At 43.0% G+C, this 18,691-nt stretch overlaps 1 protein-coding gene across 1 annotated transcript; it reads right to left on the bottom strand.

The window, feature by feature from the left end:
• Positions 1-681: 681 nt before the first annotated feature.
• Positions 682-12,472, bottom strand: LOC115477152 (tubulin alpha-8 chain). The gene is made up of 4 exons (XM_030213789.1): positions 12,244-12,472; positions 9,232-9,380; positions 8,183-8,863; positions 682-1,106 (listed from the first exon to the last, which is right to left on the bottom strand). The coding sequence occupies exons 1-4, from the start codon at positions 12,269-12,271 to the stop codon at positions 813-815; spliced, it is 1,152 nt and encodes a 383-aa protein (XP_030069649.1). The 5' UTR covers positions 12,272-12,472; the 3' UTR covers positions 682-812.
• Positions 12,473-18,691: the final 6,219 nt, after the last annotated feature.

Raw genomic sequence — 18,691 nt, 5'->3', positions numbered from 1 at the left:
GGCTGTGGGCGGGCCTCAGTGAGAGTGAGTGGTGCATGAGTGACATTGAGTGGTGAGTGGTGACAGCCTAAGTCAGGGTTTCAGTGTTTCCCTGCCACAGAGTGAGCTTTGAGGTGAGAATTATTTATATAGATATTCTGCATTTGGTGAGGCTCTATCCGTATTCTGTATATGTGACCAAGACCAGTTCAGTTTTTGTCTGCACATTTCTGTTTATAATTTAAGGACACACATATTCTGCATTTTATGAGCATGTAATTTATGAGCAGGGATTTGTAGCATTCTGGCTTGTTCTCTTTTCCCAACAAGAGATGTGTTCTGTCTACCAGAGTAATACTTGAAATACTGCCTTTTCATAGACTCTGTGGCCGGGTGATGGGGGCAAGGGCATGTGTGATCACCCCACACCTTAAGGATGGTCCTGTATGTGAGTGCTGGTGCTTTTTTTCCCCTAGGGAATAAAGCACAGATAAATAGACATTTTTTTTTTATTGCACTGCCCAGCGATTCTAGAGGCCTGATTTAGTAATGCTTTCTCTTCCTCTATGTCCTAACCAGGCACTAAATCCAGATTCCTTTAGAACTGATATTACAGTGATGAACTATCATGACCAAGTGATATACAGAGGATAAATTAGGAGAAATGGAGAAAGTGGACACAGAAGAAGAGAGAAGAGAAAATAACATGAAGAAAATTTTTATTTTAAAATTTCTCCAATATCATTCCCCAATTAAGAGTCCCTCTTCATATCCACCTCCCAGATAGTTTTTTTTTCCCAGTGGTCTGCATAATAAGTTACTTTTCTTTATTTTTAAAATTCTTCTCCATCATTTTCATCCTCAAAAGAGTCTGTTCCAACTTCCTCATAATCCTTCTCAAGTGCGGCCAGATCCTCTCTCGCTTCAGCAAACTCTCCTTCCTCCATACCTTCCCCAACGTACCAGTGAACGAAGGCCCTCTTGGCATACATCAGATCAAATTTGTGATCCAGGCGTGCCCAGGCCTCTGAGATAGCTGTGGTGTTGCTCAGCATACAGACTGCTCGTTGCACTTTGGCGAGATCTCCCCCGGGTACCACCGTGGGAGGTTGGTAGTTAATGCCAACCTGTAGATGGGAAGACATACATATTTATTTTCAGTATCTAGGAACTCAATTGAATCAAAGGAACAGTAAAATCTCAGTCACTCTGAGGTGAAATTAGAAACCAATAAGTATTTGATGGAATAAGGAAGTAGAGGTGCCAACCGGTTCCAGATTCACCCAACAGGATTGATCCGGTTCCTGCGTGCCCTGGAGTAAACTCAAGATTGGATCAACCCCATGGGGCAAATCTGGAGTCAGGTGACATCTTGTAAAGAGAAGGAACTAATCCTTTTTATTTATTAACAGAAGTATTGGCACAAATAGAGACAATTGCCTTTCCAGACCCAGTATAGTGTTTGTGGATTAGAATGGTTGATAATGATAATTCAAAGAATGTTTTCCACCGAATATTATAGTGAATTCGTCCCACATCCTCTTACTTATTTTCTATTGTGTGCTGTCTGTCTTGACTATATTGTAAGTTCCAAGGATTGTCCATTAAGTCTCTGTACAGTCAGTGTACAGCAGGTACAGTTTAATGTAAAACTTAAGGTTGTCAATAGAAATCAAACAAAATAAAACATGGAAAAGAAAATAAGATGATACCTTTTTTATTGAACATAACTTAATACATTTCTTGATTAGCTTTTGAAGGTTGCCCTTCTTCGTCAGATCGGAAATAAGCAAATCTGTTAGTTGATAGTATATATAAGTGAAACATCCAAGCATTATATATACTATATACTTATATATACTATCTGCTACCACATTTGCTTATTTCCGATCTGACGAAGGGCAACCTTCGAAAGCTAATCAAGAAATGTATTATGTCCAATAAAAAAGGTATCATCTTATTTTCTTTTCCATGTTTTATTTTGTTTGATGTCTATTGATAGCCTTAAGAGTGGACTAACACGGCTTCCACACCTCTCTACATAAAACTTACAAATTTGTTGACAGCATAACAATAGCAAAATGACCAAGTATAAACATAAATAAATAAGTTAAACTTGAAAACAGCAAATTGAAACCTAATAATAGGACTACCATGAAACAGTATCAAAAATATACTTATTTACCAGCACTGAAATTCAAATAAGAGAAATATAATATGATATCAGCATAATACTAATGAAATATCTAATAAGCATATTTGTTACTATCTAGGTTAATGAACACCTCATTTACATCTCATTAACACTGACTATTAAAAAGTTTGAAACACCATATTTATGACCGTTAACAGCCAATATTAAGACAGTTTAGCATGTTGTCCCCTAGGAAACAAGCCTGTGTATAGTTTTCCAAGCTGTTCATGCATGCACACAGAACATAGAATAACTCAGCTTTAACAGTAAGGCCACATAACCATGAAAGAATATCATTTAGTAAGATGTGCACAAATCCTAATTGGAGCCAATTAACTACAATAATTGCTTGCTAGCGCCCAGTTATTGCTAGTTAGCAACTTATTACTCAAGATGCTCACGTAAATTGGGCATGCACTAGGGTTACCATATTTGCCCTAAGAAAAAAAGAGGACACATGCCACGCCCCTGTCCTGCCCCTGCCACACCCACCCTGCCCCCTGTCACACCCTGCCCCCTCTCACATCCTGCCCTGCTCCCTGTCACTTTGACCCCCCCCCCCCAAAAAAGCCAGATTCCCTCTCCCCCCCTTGTAGATCCCCTCCCCAATTTTCAAGCCTCCCTCCACCCACATGACTCCATTTACTACCCCTCACCTCCCTTCCTTTACCTTAGGTGTGGTGTTCTGGTGGTCTAGTGACCTCTTCGGGGCAGGAAAGAGCCCCCTCTTCCCTGCCGGTGCGTCTGCAGACTGTCTTTCTCCCTGCACTGATTCAAAATAGCTGCCGAGAGTTCAAGCAGTGACCTTGCAAGACTTCTGCAGAAGTCCCATGAGGCCGCCGCTTGAACTCTCGGCAGCCATTTTGAATCGGCACTGGGAGAAAGACAGTCTGCAGATCAGCTGGGCAGGAAAGAGGGGGCTCTTTCCTCCCCTGTAAAGGTCACTAGACCACCAGGGTACCACACTAAGGTAAAGGAGGGGAGGAGAGGATAGGACACTTGCCTGCCTGCCCGTCCACCCACCAGCCTGTCCATCTGGACATAAGGACAGGCTGGCAAAACCCGCCCGGTTGTCCTCAAAAAAAGGACATATCCAGGTAAAAACGGATGTATGGTAACCCTAGCTTGCACCCAATTTTGGCACTGTATATAGAATCTGGGGGTAAGTATAAAGTTGGGTGCCCAAGTTTATAGAATTAAGCGGTATGTGTGCAATTGCATGCGATAATATAGAATACCATCCGTTATGCATGCAACTTAATTACTCAGGGGTCCTTTTACTAAGCTGCGGTAAAAGGGGGGCCTGCACTAGCATCAGCATGTGTTTTTGATGCTTGCTGATGCCCCCTTTTACCGCAGTGGGTAAAAGGACATCTTTTTTTCTCCAAAAGAAATAGCTGTGTGGTTAAGTGAACCACTTGCTGTGCGGCATGGGCGCAGTTTGACAGTTTCATTTGGGGGGTAGTGTGACAGCTTGTCTCCCGCCGCTCCCCCCCACCACCGCTACCACCACAGCACTGGAGTCTTCCAGTGGTGCCCGATATCACCCTCCCCCATCTTCTAATCCCCCGAGCTGCTGGTAGCCTCAGCGAAAGCAGAACGAACACTGCTTTAGACCTGCCCCGGAGGCCCTTCTCCCTCCTACAGCTTCCCGCCTACATGGGAACAGGAAGTTGAAGGAGAAAGAAAGGCTTCCGGGGGCAGGTCTAAAGCAGCGTGCGTGCTGCTTTCTCGCAGAGGCTTCCGGCGGCTTAGGGATTGAAGGATGGAGTGGCAGCTCATTTGGGGGGGCACTGCCCCCCTAAACTACGCTACAAAATTTAAAATATTTTTGTAGTGCCGGAAATGACATGCACTGGGGGTGGGAAGTATGGGTCTCACATATACCCATATAACTTATAGAATAATATAAGTTATGTGCTAAAATGCAACATTTAATAATGCGCCTTTACCAAGTAAGTGCACGTACACCTCAGTGTTGACACATAAATGCTGATTTATGCTCCGTTGTAAAATGGTGTCTGGGTGCCCAGATGCCATTATGGAATAGCACAACTTACATTGCGCGCACAAATCCGGTCATATTCTAATTAGTTAACAAGCCAATCAGCACTGATAATTGCCACTTAACAAGCAATTATTGACATTAATTGGCATTAATTAGAAGTTACAGGCAGAACTGTCTAAGCGTATTCTGCAATATGATGCCCGTAAATTCTCAGTCACATAGTTGAAAAGGGGGCGTGGCCATGGGTGTGGAATGGGCAGGTCATGGGCGTTACTAAAATCTATGCGCGTTATAGAATATACCCAGTCTGCAACTAAATTTAGTTGTGTAGACAGGCACTTGGTGTATTCTATACACCGTGTGGGAATTCTATGTTTATGCGTACTTTAGAGAATACTCCTAGGCACATTTTTTTTCCATGCGGATTTTTCGGGCAGCATATATAGAATCTAGCCCTTAGTGTCCACCATTTTGTGGGCATTTTGGCGCCTAAATGTTCATGACCTATTCAGAATTGCCCCCTAGTGGTGGAAACAAACAGGCTATATTTATTTTTATTTTTTTAGATGCACGAAAACAGGCTCACACAAATAGGAAAGCAAATCTATTCAAAATGACTATTCTTTTTCTTTAACATTTTTTTTAAAGAAAGGGATACATTATCCACAGCAAAAACCAATGCTAGGGAGGCTATTTGTAGACAGCCCATGAAGCTGCAAAGTCTACTCTATTGCTAATTTTCAGAAGGAAATTATGCAGGGAGTTTCCCTTTGAAAATTCCCCGAGGGTCCAAAATCTTGCACCTGCCTTTTCTGCTGCAAAAACATGCTCGAAGGCAATACACATGGATTTTAAAATCAATTCTACAGGCATTATCTCCTTATTCCAGCCCCTAGCACACCTCCCCTTAAATTAAGCTAAGAATATATGTCCACACGTGCTTTTAGCTAGGTGATGGAGGGCAGTCTTCAGACAGGTCATTTTACTGGGTAAAAGACTTTGAAAAATAAGCTCCTCATCCACTACACACCTCTTCGTTTCCTTCGCTCTGTTGACCATAACCTTCTTTCACTATGGTCGTTATCAGAACTCCACCTGACCTCCTCCCGTAGTACTACCTTCTGTTATCTTGGTCCCAAATTATGGAACTAGTTCCCACTCCACATCAGGACCCAACCCACCCTTTCAGCTTTCAAGAAACCACTCAAATCTCACCTCTTACTCAATCCTTTGGCACAGCTGTTAATTCCTCTATCTTTTGTCTTCTTCTTCTTTCTTTCTCTATCATTCCCTCCCCTTGTTCTAATTTTGTGAACTGCACTGAAACTCAGTCCAAGCCATATGGCAGTATATCAAAGTGGAAATAAATAAAATTACCTTCACTTTACTACGGTATCTCCATCTTGTAATTGCCTCAATGAATGGCATTTATTAAATTCTCCCTACATGGCAAATTAATACATAAAAGAATCCTGCTTCCTGTATCCTGAATTTGTTGTGACTTACCTGGAAGTTACTGTGTGTGCTATTGTTGCAGTCTGTGCATTGATTCTGTTTTGTCACTGTCTTGTAATCATTATTATTATTAGCAATTTTTCCTTTTTCTCAAAGAATAATTAAAACCCCTTATATACTAAGGAAAAGGGGAGAATCTAATGCATGCTCCTCCCTTTTGAGTGAGCTTCCCATACTTTCCTGGGGACATCCAGTTAGATTTTCAGGACACCCACAATCAATATGAATGAGATAAATTTACATACATTGGAGACCCTATCCAGCTCATTTTCGAAAGAGAAGGGCACCCCTCTTTCGACACAAATCGGGAGATGTGCGCCCTTCTCTAAGGGGCGCCAAAATCGGCATAATCGAAAGCCGATTTTGGGCGTTCCCAGCTGCTTTCCGTCACTGAGACGGCCGAAGTTCCCGGGGGTGTGTCGGAAGGGTAGCGAAGGCGGGACAGGGGCGTGCCAGGGCGTGGTTAAGAGATGGCCAGCTGCGGCCGATAATGGAAATAAATGGGCGTCACTGGTGAGAATTTGGTCCGCTTTTTTTTGGTTCCTTTTTTTTTTTTAGGTCCAAGTCACAAAAAAGTGCCCGAACTGCCCAGATGACCACCGGAGGGACTCCCCCAGTGGTCACTAACCCCTCCCACCCTCAAAAATATAACTTTAAGAACTTTTTTTTGCCAGCCTCTATGCCAGCCTCAAATGTCATACTCCAGTTCATGACAGCAGTATGCAGGTCCCTGGAGCAGTTTTAGTGGGTGCAGTGTACCTCAGGCAGGCGGACCGAGACCCATCCCCCCCCACCTGTTGCATTTGTGGTGGAAAATGGGAGCCCTTCAAAACCCACCAGAAACCCACTGTACCCACATGTGGGTGCCCCCCTTCACCCCTTAGGGCTATGGTAGTGGTTTATATTTGTGGGAAGTGGGTTTTGGGGGGCTCAGCACCCAAAGTAAGGGAGCTATGCACCTGGGACCAATTTGCCAAGTCCACTGTAGTGCCCCCTAGGGTGCCCGGTTGGTGCCCCTGGCATGTGAGGGGGACCAGTGCACTACGAATCCTGGCCCCTCCCATGACCAAATGCCTTGGTTTGGTTCATTTTTGAGACAGGCGCCATCGGTTTCCATTATGGGGGAAAACCGAGGGCGCCCAACTCTAAATCCGGCGATCTCAGCAAAAAGAAAAAGAAAAAAAAGGGGGTAGCTTAACTGTATATTAGATTTTTAATTTGTACTGATGTTATTATGTAGTTTATTCTGGTTTGCTGTGCTTTCCTGTCATGAATGGAATTCCTATGTTTGTTTATTTGTATACACTAATTGTTTTTATACATATGTAAACCGTTCTGTTTTGCAGTTGCAATAAGATACGGTATATAAATTAATATAAATAAATAAATAAATTAGGTTGAGATCTGGCTGGCCCCAATCGTATTTTCAAAACGAAAGATGGACGCCCATCTCGTTCAAAAATATGGCTGGCCCCGCCCCTTCGCCGTGCCGTCCTCGGAGATGGCCGCCCTTAGCGATGGGCGTCCCCATTCGATCATGCCCCTCTATGTGTGCAAATTCATTGTGGGTATCCTGAAAACCTAACTGGCTGTTGGGGCTTCGGGATAGGTTTGAAAAACCCTGCTTTTCACCTCTGGTCACAACCAATCTCACTTGTTCCAAGCAACGAGGGGACAATTTCAAGTAACCTACCTAGGTGCAAAGTCCATGAGTACTTCTGTCCCCACATAACTTGTAGCTAATTTTCCAATGAGCTACACTACAAGGTATATTGTGGGGGGAAAAAGTGCTCATGGACCTTGCACTTGCTTCATCTGTGTGTTGGCTATATGCAGGAGTACATGCATAGATTTGGAAATCTATATATTTTCCCTTTCCCAAGCCAGACCCATCTCTAGGATGGTCTTTTTGATCCACAGAAGCCCCATAGTTAGCTGATCTGTTGGATGCAGTTTTAATCCCAGGGTATCATAGAAACACAGAAAATGAAGGAAGATAAAGATCTTAAAATCTATCCAGTCTGCTCATCTACACTAACTACTAAACTCTACAATCTCTTCCTCTCTTTTGGAGATCTACTGTGCCTGTCCCATGCGTTCTTGAATTTTATTTATTTATTTGTTGCATTTATATCCCACCTTATCCCACCTCTTTGCAGGCTCAAAGTGGCTTACAATACATCATGAGTAGTGGAATTCAGATACTGCCCTTGACTCCACCACTTCCACTAGGAGGTTGCTCCATGCATCTACCACCCTCTCTGTAAAGAAATATTTCTTCAGATTATTCCTGAGTCTACTGCCTTTCACCCTCATCCACTTTCAGAGCTTCATTTCCTTTGAAAGAATCCTCTATTGAGTTTGGATGATTCCCTATTTAATTAGCTGATCCCTTTGAAAATTGTGTTCATGTACCACACATTTTTGCCAAATACTGTCAAAGTACATATATTCAGTAGCATTAGACCAAGTATTTGTTCCCTTACCTTAAAGCCTGTAGGGCACCAGTCCACAAACTGAATGGTTCTCTTGGTCTTGATGGCAGCGATAGCCACATTAACATCTTTGGGTACCACATCGCCACGATACAGCATGCAGCAAGCCATGTACTTGCCATGCCTTGGGTCGCACTTCACCATCTGGTTACTGGGCTCAAAGCAGGCACTGGTGATTTCAGAGACAGACAGCTGCTCATGGTAGGCCTTCTCGGCAGAGATGATGGGTGCGTAGGTAGCCAGTGGGAAATGAATCCGGGGGTAGGGTACCAGATTGGTCTGAAACTCAGTCAAATCCACATTAAGTGCACCATCAAACCGCAGAGAGGCTGTAATAGATGACACAATCTGGCTGATCAGACGGTTTAGGTTGGTGTATGTTGGGCGCTCAATATCAAGATTACGGCGACAGATGTCATAAATGGCCTCATTGTCTACCATGAATGCACAGTCAGAGTGTTCAAGTGTGGTGTGAGTAGTGAGGATGGAGTTATATGGCTCTACTACAGCAGTAGAGACCTGAGGTGCTGGATAGATGGCAAATTCCAGTTTGGACTTCTTCCCATAGTCCAAAGACAAGCGTTCCATCAGCAAGGAGGTGAATCCAGAGCCAGTGCCACCCCCAAAACTGTGGAAAATCAGGAATCCCTGCAGCCCTGAACAAGCATCACTCTGAAAGCACAAGATAAATGAAGAGGAAGTCACATGACTTTTCAATAAACTAATTTTCGTTGTATAAATGTACCTGGAAACTAAATAGTTTTGACATTTTCACTTGTAGACAAAATACGTCATATTACAAGTACTAGGTCAAAAGTTGCCTGCTAAGTGTTACTAAGTATGTGAAAGTAATTCATTTCAATTTAAAATAATTATACTGACAGAGCACCTTTCATTTGGTGATACACAAACACAGTTCATATCAATAAAGCAAATGCTAAACACTCTTGAGAAATGTTCTAAAGTTGTCTTAGATCTTACAGATCATATAACAGATTTCCTGAGATGAAATGGTCAGGTAGCTACATACTGATACTCACCAGCTTGCGGATCCGATCGAGCACTACATCAATGCTCTCTTTACCAATGGTATAGTGGCCCCGGGCATAGTTATTGGCTGCATCCTCTTTCCCAGTGATGAGTTGCTCAGGGTGGAAGAGGTGGCGATATTTGCCATTTCTCACTTCATCTTAAAAAGAAAGGAATACCTTATTACATTAATTTCTAAATTCTACATGTGGTAGAGATCATTTCCTTCTGGAAGATCCTATTGGAGGAGACCATAATGAGATGGAATATTACCTTATACAGATTGGGAATACAGGACCATATGGAACCCTAAATGTCTTTAAGGGGGCACATTGCTAGTAACTTAAAGTCCCTATGGGCTAGCCAGAGGATTAGATTCCCAAGCCAGCCAGGGCTAACATACAAGGGAGATAGGATTCACAGCCCCTGGAGTGTGAAGAGTGTGTCAACCATTGGATAAAATTGAAACCTACTGGCTAGACTCAGGGTCACAGGTAGGGGGTCATTCTATAACCATGTGCCTATATTTAGGCACTGATTTTATAAAGAAGGGAGGCACCTACTTTCTTTTACAGAAAACTAGCTTAACAGGTTAAATATGCATTTAAGCATAAGTATCTATTTCAGCCATAGACCTGGTGTAAATAGAAGCATAGAAAAATGATGGCAGTTAAAGACCATATGGTTCTTCTTATGGAATGGAAATTACATTGCATTTTGTAATGAATTTGGATGGATGTTCTACTTAAAACTAATAAAAATAAAATAAATAAAAGACCACATGACCCATTACATTTGGCCAACCATATTGTCTTCTAACCCTTCCTTTCCCTTAGAAACCCTATGTGCCTGTCTCACACTTTCTTGAATTCAAGTTACAGTCTTCAAGTCTACCACCTCTACTGAGAGGCCATTGCACACACCCACCACCCTTCTGTACCCACTTCTCCTGAGTCTATCCCTTTTCACCTTCATCCCATGCCCTCTTGTATCAGAGCTTCCTTTCAATTGAAAGAGGCTCGCCTCCTGTGCACTTATGCGATGAAGTGCTTAATGAATTACATCTATAGCTCATAAATAGTGTTATAGCTTGATTATCCTTTTATAGGCTGGGGGGACATTTCTTGGTGGGGTTTGGGATTTTTAGCATAAGGGGTATTGGGGAGGTTGCTTGGGTGGGAAGGTATAATAATACCATAGGAGGTCATAAGAGTACAGACCTCCAATAAGGTTTTTTTTTTTGTATTATTCAATGTGTGTGTGTGTGTGGGGGGGGGGGGGGGAGTGGGAATTATATAAAACACAAAATATTGTTCATCTATTTGTTTTTCATGTCATTTTCTATATCTTAATAAAGAGATTTAACTCTAAATGATAATGATATATGTGTGTGCTTAGTTTCAGGAAATATGTACATAACGTATAGGATTGTATAAAGTTTTATGTGTATGTATGCACCCCAACCAGGGTCCTCCCATGCATTGCAACAAAAATGTGGTGCAAATGCCTTGCCTAAATTTTACATGCGAATTGCCCTTATTCTATAAATGCCCACGCTCTGCCCTGAAACGCCCATGACCCTCCCATTTCTGTGCCCCCTTTTCCAGAATGAACATAAAATTTAGGCACGGATCACACGCCTAAATGTAAGCATGTACATGTTAATTGATTTCAATTAGCACCAATAATTACTTGCTAAAAAGCCAGTAATTGGCGCTAATTGGCTCATTATTCAAATTTGTATGTGCAATTTTTGGTTACTTTTATAGAATTGGGGGGTAATTGGCTAAGTATGCACATAAAGTTAGGATAGTAAAACATCTGTCCTAAATTTGGGGCCCTTTTACTAAACCGAGGTAGGCCTACTACGAGCCTACTGTGCGCTAAAGAGCACTACTGAGGGATGCGCTGAGACATCCCGCAGTAGTGTTTCGCTTAGCGTGCGCTAATCCACACTGGAAAATATTGTTTATTTTCCAGCATGGGAGACGTGTCTGGGGGCAAAGAGTAGGAATACCTGCGCTAATAGGGTAGTGTGGGCACATTACTACATGCTACCCAATTAGCGCAGGAGTAGCATGGGAGCCCATACCGGTAAGGGTTCCTGGCGGTAATGGCTATGTGCTAATGGGGAAATTAGCATAAGGCCATTAAAAAAGAAAAGCTGACTGCAGCCATTTTTAAGCCACGCTAGAAAGTGGCTGGAGCTCGCGGCAAACCCACACACTACTCGTAGTGTCGGCCATTTCCTAGCACGCCTTAGTAAAAGGGCCCCCTTATGCGCCAAGTTAACCAAGCATTCAATATCAGGGATTAGGTCAGACCGCAGGCTGAACATCAGGAGCTAGAAGTCACCGTTACACCTGCCCTGAGACACACATAAGTATCAGCCAATTATTCCTGTGATGTTTGAAACCACCTCAAAAATTCAGTCAAATTTTCACTCAGCTACTTATTTGGCTCTTCCTGGATGTCCAATTTTGTAAAATCCAGTTCTTACGTGTGTGTCTGACAACACATTCATAGGAGGCAGTTCTATAATTACATGCCACTTGCGTGCATCATTGACACCAATAATCAGCAGTGATTTATTTATTTTATCTATCAAAATTATATCCAATTTATCTAAGGTTACAACCAGTGGCATAGCTACAGGGGGGCAGGGGGGCCTGGGCCCCCCAAAACTGGATCTGTGCCCCTGGTTTGGCTGGCGGGAGTCCCCAACCCCCGCCAGCTGAAGCATTTTTCCAGCGCTAGTCTCCGGCACCACCACATTTCCTGCCCTACTCTTTCTTCCCCTCACATCCAGCACATGCGTTTTAGTGAAACTGAGCATGCGCGCATAACTCTAGGTGACATAGAATCCAGGGATTTGTGCAAAATGGGGCTTCACAGTGATGTAATACAGTATTAAAAATAATAATTATGTACAAGAAATGATCAAATTTCTCTTAAAAATATCCATTGATGTGGCATACTCAACTCTGCAGGCTGTAGAACTTCAGGTAAGTGTATGTACTAACCTACAACAGTTGGTTCCAAGTCGACCATAACAGCTCGTGGCACGTGCTTTCCTGTGCCTGTCTCACTGAAGAAAGTGGTGAAAGAGTCATCAGAGCTGCTAGAGCTTGCTGAATTGGTGAAGGTGCCGTCTGCTCGAATGCCATGTTCCAGACAAAACAGCTCCCAGCAAGCATTGCCAATTTGAACTCCAGCCTGTCCAACATGGATAGAAATGCATTCACGCTGTAGGGAGAGGAAAGGAAAACAAAGGGGCAAAAGTGAAAAACATTGTATGATGTTCTCAGTTTCATCCAGATCCAGTGGCGTTCCTAGGGGGGCTGACACTTGGTGCGGATCACCGCTGCGCCCCGCCCCCCGGGTGCAGCACGCCCCCCCCCCTGGCGAAAGGACCCCCCTGGTGCACGCCGCTTGGGGGGGGGGGGGTGTCACGCGCCTGTCTGCTTCGTTTGTTTCCATGCTCCCTCTGCCCCGGAACAGGAAGTAACCTGTTCCGGGGCAGAGGGGGCACAGAACGAACGTAGCGGACAGGCGCGCGCCACCCACCCAGCGGCGTGCACCCGGGGCGGACCGCACCCACTGCCCCCCCCCCCCCAGGAACGCCACTGTCCAGATCCCACCAATCAATCTAGGGATGCCCAGGTGCAGAGGTTAAAGCAGGGCTACTCAATTCCAGTTCTCGAGGTCCACAGGCAGGCCAGGTTTTCAGGATATCCACAATGAATTATGCATGAAAGTGAATTGTATTCACTGCCTCCTTGGTATGCAAATCTCTCTCATGCACATTGTCATGGTCTTACCGTGATTCGGGCCAGCACCCACCATGGTCATCAGGTGGAGAGAGGTAGACCATCCCACTGCCATCCCAGGAGCATCAGCTAACGCCACATGGGTGAGCATCCAGCATGCATGACCATGGTGGCATCAGATGTTGGCCAATGTTAAGGGATTTAACCCCTCTGCTCCTGACTTTGGCGCTTTTGTGTTGTTAACCACCAACCACCCTCTGTGCTTCTCTGTGGGTTCTGAGATGCCTCCCTACCCTGCCTTTCTCGGAGCAGTGCCTGAATGAGTGGCTTCCAGTCATGCTGCCCGCCTTCTATGTGTGTGGGTTCCAGTAGGCTTGAGCTTCTGTTTGTGTCGGTTCCAGCTATGCTGTCTGCCTTCTGCATTGAGTGGGTTTCAATGAAGCCTTTAGCTTCAGTGCGTGAATGGGCTCCAGTGAAGCCTTTAGCTTCAGTGTGTGAGTGGGCTCCAGTGAAGCTTTTAGCTTCAGTGTGTGAGTGGAGTCTCACAAGTAGCCAGCTTCTGTGTGTGACTGAGCCCTGAGTATCCTCCAGTGTCTGTCCGTGTGACAGTAGGGGCCTTTCTTCTCGCCCCATTTCTGGGTATGCCAGCCTTCAAGTCAGCATTTCTTGTGCTTTCAGTTTCGCTGCTCACATTGGCCTGCTGGATGGAGATCAGTCCATCATCGTAGCTTTCTACAACTAAGGGCTCACTACTACAGTAAACATAACACATATTCATTGTGAATATCCTGAAAACATGGCCTGCCTCTGGGCCTTGAGGACCAGAAATGAGTAACCCTGGCTTAAAGGCTGCAGATAGGTCAGGCTTTTAGAGACATGCAATGTGCCTTGCCAGTTTAACACTACAACCACCTATTACACCAGCACTTCCCAGATCCGGGGTTTTCAGGATATCTATAATGAATATGCATGAAATCAATTTTCATGCATTAGAGACTCAGTATATGGAAATTATTTCTTGCATATTTACTGTAGATCTCCCCAAAACCTGACTGGCTGTGGGATCCCCAGAACACGTTTGGGAAACTCTGAATTACATATTATATATGTTTTAGACCAGGGGTGGGCAACCATGATCCTCGAGAGCCAAAGTTCAGTTGGGTTTTCAAGATTTTCACAATGAATCTGCTTGAGATCTATTTGTATACAATGGAAGCAGTACATGCAAATCAATCTCATGCATATTCATTGTGGAAATCTTGAAAACCCGTCTGGGTTGTGGCCCCCATCACTATAGAGGTACTTAGGTTAGCAGAGAATTAGCTATGCAGTAATCACTCTGGACTCGTTTTACTAGAATATGACAGAACCTCTTAGGTGGCCCTAAGCTCGGCTGACAGCCTGCACCAAAGAAGGGAATATTGACAAAAAATGGAAATATATTAATTATAGATATAAAAATAAGGCAAAGTGCAAAGCAAGTTACAAAATTCTGTTCACTACCAAAATATGCAGATTATTCCAACAATATATATATATATATATATATATATATATATATATATATATATATATATATATATATATATATAAGTAATTACACAACTATAATATATCCTGAGAAAAGATTACCAACAGCAGCAATATTAGGCTGCTAACCACAGGTCCTGTTATAAGTTGCAGGCAAAAACCAGAGCTAACTACCCTGAGCTAGAAGAAGAAAATTCCTGCAAGCTCACCGCTGACGTTCCATAGGTTCCAGCAGTCCAGGTGATGTGCAGAATCCAATTTCTTCCATTTAGGAACAGCAGATTTCCTGCATGCCTCTGCAGATCAGGTGTTACTCCAAAGTCTCTATTCTGAGCAGCTGGTTACTCAGTCTTTGGGGAAATCTTTCAGCACAAGAAATTCAGTTTACTGGTGTTCAGGCCAAACGTCAGTCTCTCTAGCTCCTCTGAGAGAGAGGTATACACCAGGCAAATCATCTTTTCTTCCTCCCGAACTCTTCTCCAAACTTCTGATGTTTCTCTCATCCCAAACCTTTACCCTGCTCTCAGTCAGGTGACACATGGACCAATCACCAACTGTGTATCTCTGTCCAGCAGATAACCCACGATCATGAGAAAAAGGGAGCTTGTGAGCATCCAGCTAGAATAACTTATCAGTCACGAGCCTGATTGTAGCAATCTCCTCTCCATTGTTCACAGTTGTTACTGAAGACACTGTTCCTGAGTTCACTCCTCCGCACGCTCCCAGGAGACAAAGTGGATGGCCAGTGCACGTAGAAATATGTCCTTGATTAAGTCAGCAGCACAGTTATGCCAAGAAGTAATTTTCCTTTGTAGAAAGCTGATTTCTGATGGTTTCTGATGTATTCCGGCCACAGGCTCTAGAATCCATACTAGTTAGTTCAAGCTTACCAGGCCTCTGACCAGCAAAGCTGAGATAGCAGGAAAATACTCCTACATCACCCTTGTTTTAGACTGAATAAACCTTTTGTCAAGCAGGTTAACCTTTGTGTACATTTCTAAAAACTTATTTTGCCCTTAATAAATGTTAGTTTTGGAATTTTGGATCAGAGTATAGGAAAGGAATTAAGGAGTGAATACTTAAATATATATATATCTGTATGGAGTTTTACATTTAAGAAAACCAGGCAAACATTTATAATACTGAATACTCACATAAGATGTCATTCCCACCCCCCTTCCCCTTCTTGGAAGATAGTGCAAATAGTCTCTCCACCATGCATCAGGAAACAGGTATCAGGCAAGCACCGTACTACATTATTGAGTGTTTTGCCATTTGGTTTAAATGCCCCAGGTTTTATGAAAGGCTATCACCTTGCCATTAATTTGGACATTATGCAAACAAAATCTAATGATATAAAACCAGGTCAAGTGTCAGTGTATTACTTCGCTTCCAAAATTGAGCCAGCATAAGCTTGCTGGCAGTGAACAAGTGTGTGCTAATTTATGAATGACTGGTGTTGCAGCTGGAACCTTAAAATGTAGTAAACAAGTGTCAGCTGTACAGGGATATGTCATTGCAGTGATCTGGTAGAAGGAACCTAAGTATCAGAAGTGCTGTACGTTAGGGCAGACCTCCCAATATGATACAAAGAGCCCTGCCCCCCCCCCCCCCCCCACAGTGCCACAACAGAAGGTGGATCCTGTTTTATAGATCCAATGCATATTGTACCACTTGTATAGACCATTGTATAACCATTTTCAATCATATTGCTCGGTATAGAAACCCTAAGAAGAGATTGAAAACACTTTTTTCTTCCATTGCAGATATTCATAGGTGTTTCCCAGATCTTTTCCTCATGAGGCTGTATAGCATATAATGGGAGTATGTGGTCAAGCAAGGCTCTATACGGCCTGGAGATCACCTCTACCACGTCCATTTTCATTGCGCGTTCTAATGTGGTCTCTGCTAAACAAAGTTCCTTGCTAGCCTTGTGTGTAATAGGAACATAGACACACAGATAGTCTGCCTATCCATGCCGTCTACTCTCCCTATCACTCCCTTAGAGATCCCCAAGCTCTCTTGAATCCTTTAATTGTTGATAATGAAAAGGCATACCTGGCAGACAGGCCATATTGTCTATTAAATCAGTAAGAGGTAATATGTATCATCATTTCAATCTGGTCTAACGCTTCACAATGGTAAGGATGCCCATCAGTTATAGGTGCATCTTGCATGCCTGGCATAAATCCTGGAGCATAGATTTTGAGAAACACAGTTCTGTGACTAAAATGGGAGCGTGCCAGCAAACCACATAGTTCCTGACAAAGCCGTATAGTGAGTGAAACGGAGAGGCCCCATCGAACTTTATACCTGCTGGGTTTACAACGCTTGAACATTGAAGCTAAGTGCTTTTTTTGTTGTTGACAGCCTGAGCTCTTTGAGACACTTTAAGTCTTTTCCCTTAAGTGTTGGGGGAATTATGGGTTTGAAAGTGAGAGTTTTTTTGCCCAATGATAGAAACTGAGCACTGTATACAATGTCAGTTAATTAATCAAGTATATAGTGCTTTAAACCTGACACCAAGTGTGACAGGTTTCTGAGGGCTTTTTCTATCATTTGAGCTATTGTGAATATCTTCTGAGCTAGACCCTTATTTCCTTGTACAACTAAGGAATGCCATAGCAGAATGTCTCCTCTGAGTGTCTGTTCAATCCTCATCCAGGGTTTCATAGAGTATGGTATCCAGTCAACCACAATTTTCAACTGTGCTGCTTTGTGGTAATGTTCAAACCAGGGAACTCCCATCCCTCCAGAAGATCGCAATGATAAAGCATATCACGCTTCACTCTAAGTGGCTTTTTCTTCCAGATATAGTGAAAACATTTCTTGTAAGTTTTTGGAAAAATGTTATGTGGTAAAGTGATGAATAAAGCCATATAAAGATACAATAGTTTAGAATCCTTCCTACAACAAAATACTTTTAGCAGCCAACAGAATCACTCCAATTCTATCACATAAAGTGGAGAAGAAAAGACTCAGAGTACCAGTCCACGCTTACACCAACAGTGCAGGACTACTCAACTAATGAAGGGAAATCATGCCTCACCAATCTACTACATTTCTTTGAAGGGGTTGAACAAACATGTGGATAAAGGTGAGCCGGTTGATATTGTGTATCTGGATTTTCAAAAGGCATTTGACAAAGTACCTCATGAAAGACTCCAGAGGAAATTGGAGAGTCATGGGATAGTGTTCTATTATGGATTAAAAACTGGTTAAAAGATCGAAAACAGAGAGTAGGATCAATAGTCAGTATTCTCAATGGAGAAGGGAAGATAGTGGGGTTCCCCAGGGGTCTGTGCTGGGACCGCTGCTTTTTAACATATTTATAAATGATCTAGAGATGGGAGTGACTACGTGAGGTAATTCAATTTGCTGATGACACAAAATTATTCAAAGTTGTTAAATCGCAACAGGATTGTGAAAAATTACAAGAGGACTTTATGAGACTGGGAAATCCAAATGGCAGATGACGTTTAATGTGAGCAAGTGCAAAGTGATGCATGTGGGAAGAGGAACCGGAATTATAGCCACGTAATACAAGGTTCCACATTAGGAGTCACCGACCAGGAAAGGGATCTAGACGTAATCGTTGATGATACGTTGAAACCCTCTGCTCAATGTGCGGTGGCAGCTAAGAAACAAATAATGTTAGGTATCATTAGGAAAGGAATGAGAACAAAAATTAGGTGTTATAATGCCTTTGTATCAGCTCCATGGTGCGACCACACCTCGATAGTGTTCATTTCTGGTCACTGCATCTCAAAAAAGATATAGTGGAATTAGACAAGGTACAGAGAAGGGCCAACGAAAATGATAAAGGGTGGATGGGATGACTTCCTTATGAGGAAGGCTAAAGCAGCTAGGGTTCTTCAGCTTGGAGAAAAGAAGCTGAGGGAGATTGATAGAGATCTATAAAATAAATAGTGGAGTGGAGTGGGTAGACGTGAGTCGCTTGTTTACTCTTTCCAAATATACTAGGATAGGGGGTTATGCAATGAAGCTACAAAGTAGTAAATTTAAAATGAATCAGAGAAAACATTTCTTCACTCAACGTGTAATTACATTCTGGAATTTGTTGCCATAGAATGTAGTAAAAGCAGTTTGCTAGCAGTGTTTAAAAAAAGTTGGATATAACTTCCTAAAAGAAAAGTCATAAGCATTATGA

The sequence above is a fragment of the Microcaecilia unicolor genome, chromosome 9, assembly GCF_901765095.1.
Source record: "Microcaecilia unicolor chromosome 9, aMicUni1.1, whole genome shotgun sequence".
NCBI classification, from domain to species: domain Eukaryota; kingdom Metazoa; phylum Chordata; class Amphibia; order Gymnophiona; family Siphonopidae; genus Microcaecilia; species Microcaecilia unicolor.
The sequence above is the reverse complement of the archived record's forward strand: the minus strand, read 5'-3'. Positions and strand labels throughout refer to the sequence as shown.

Bases quoted from the DNA above. Each gene is read 5' to 3' on its own strand.
- LOC115477152 (XM_030213789.1), bottom strand. From the start codon at position 12,271: ATGGTCGACTTGGAACCAACTGTTGTAG. The intron at 8,864-9,231 runs GTGAGTATCAGT...TTGTGCTTTCAG, and splicing joins TCGATCGGATCCGCAAGCTG to AGTGATGCTTGTTCAGGGCT. The intron at 1,107-8,182 runs GTAAGGGAACAA...TCCCATCTACAG, and splicing joins GGTGCCCTACAGGCTTTAAG to GTTGGCATTAACTACCAACC.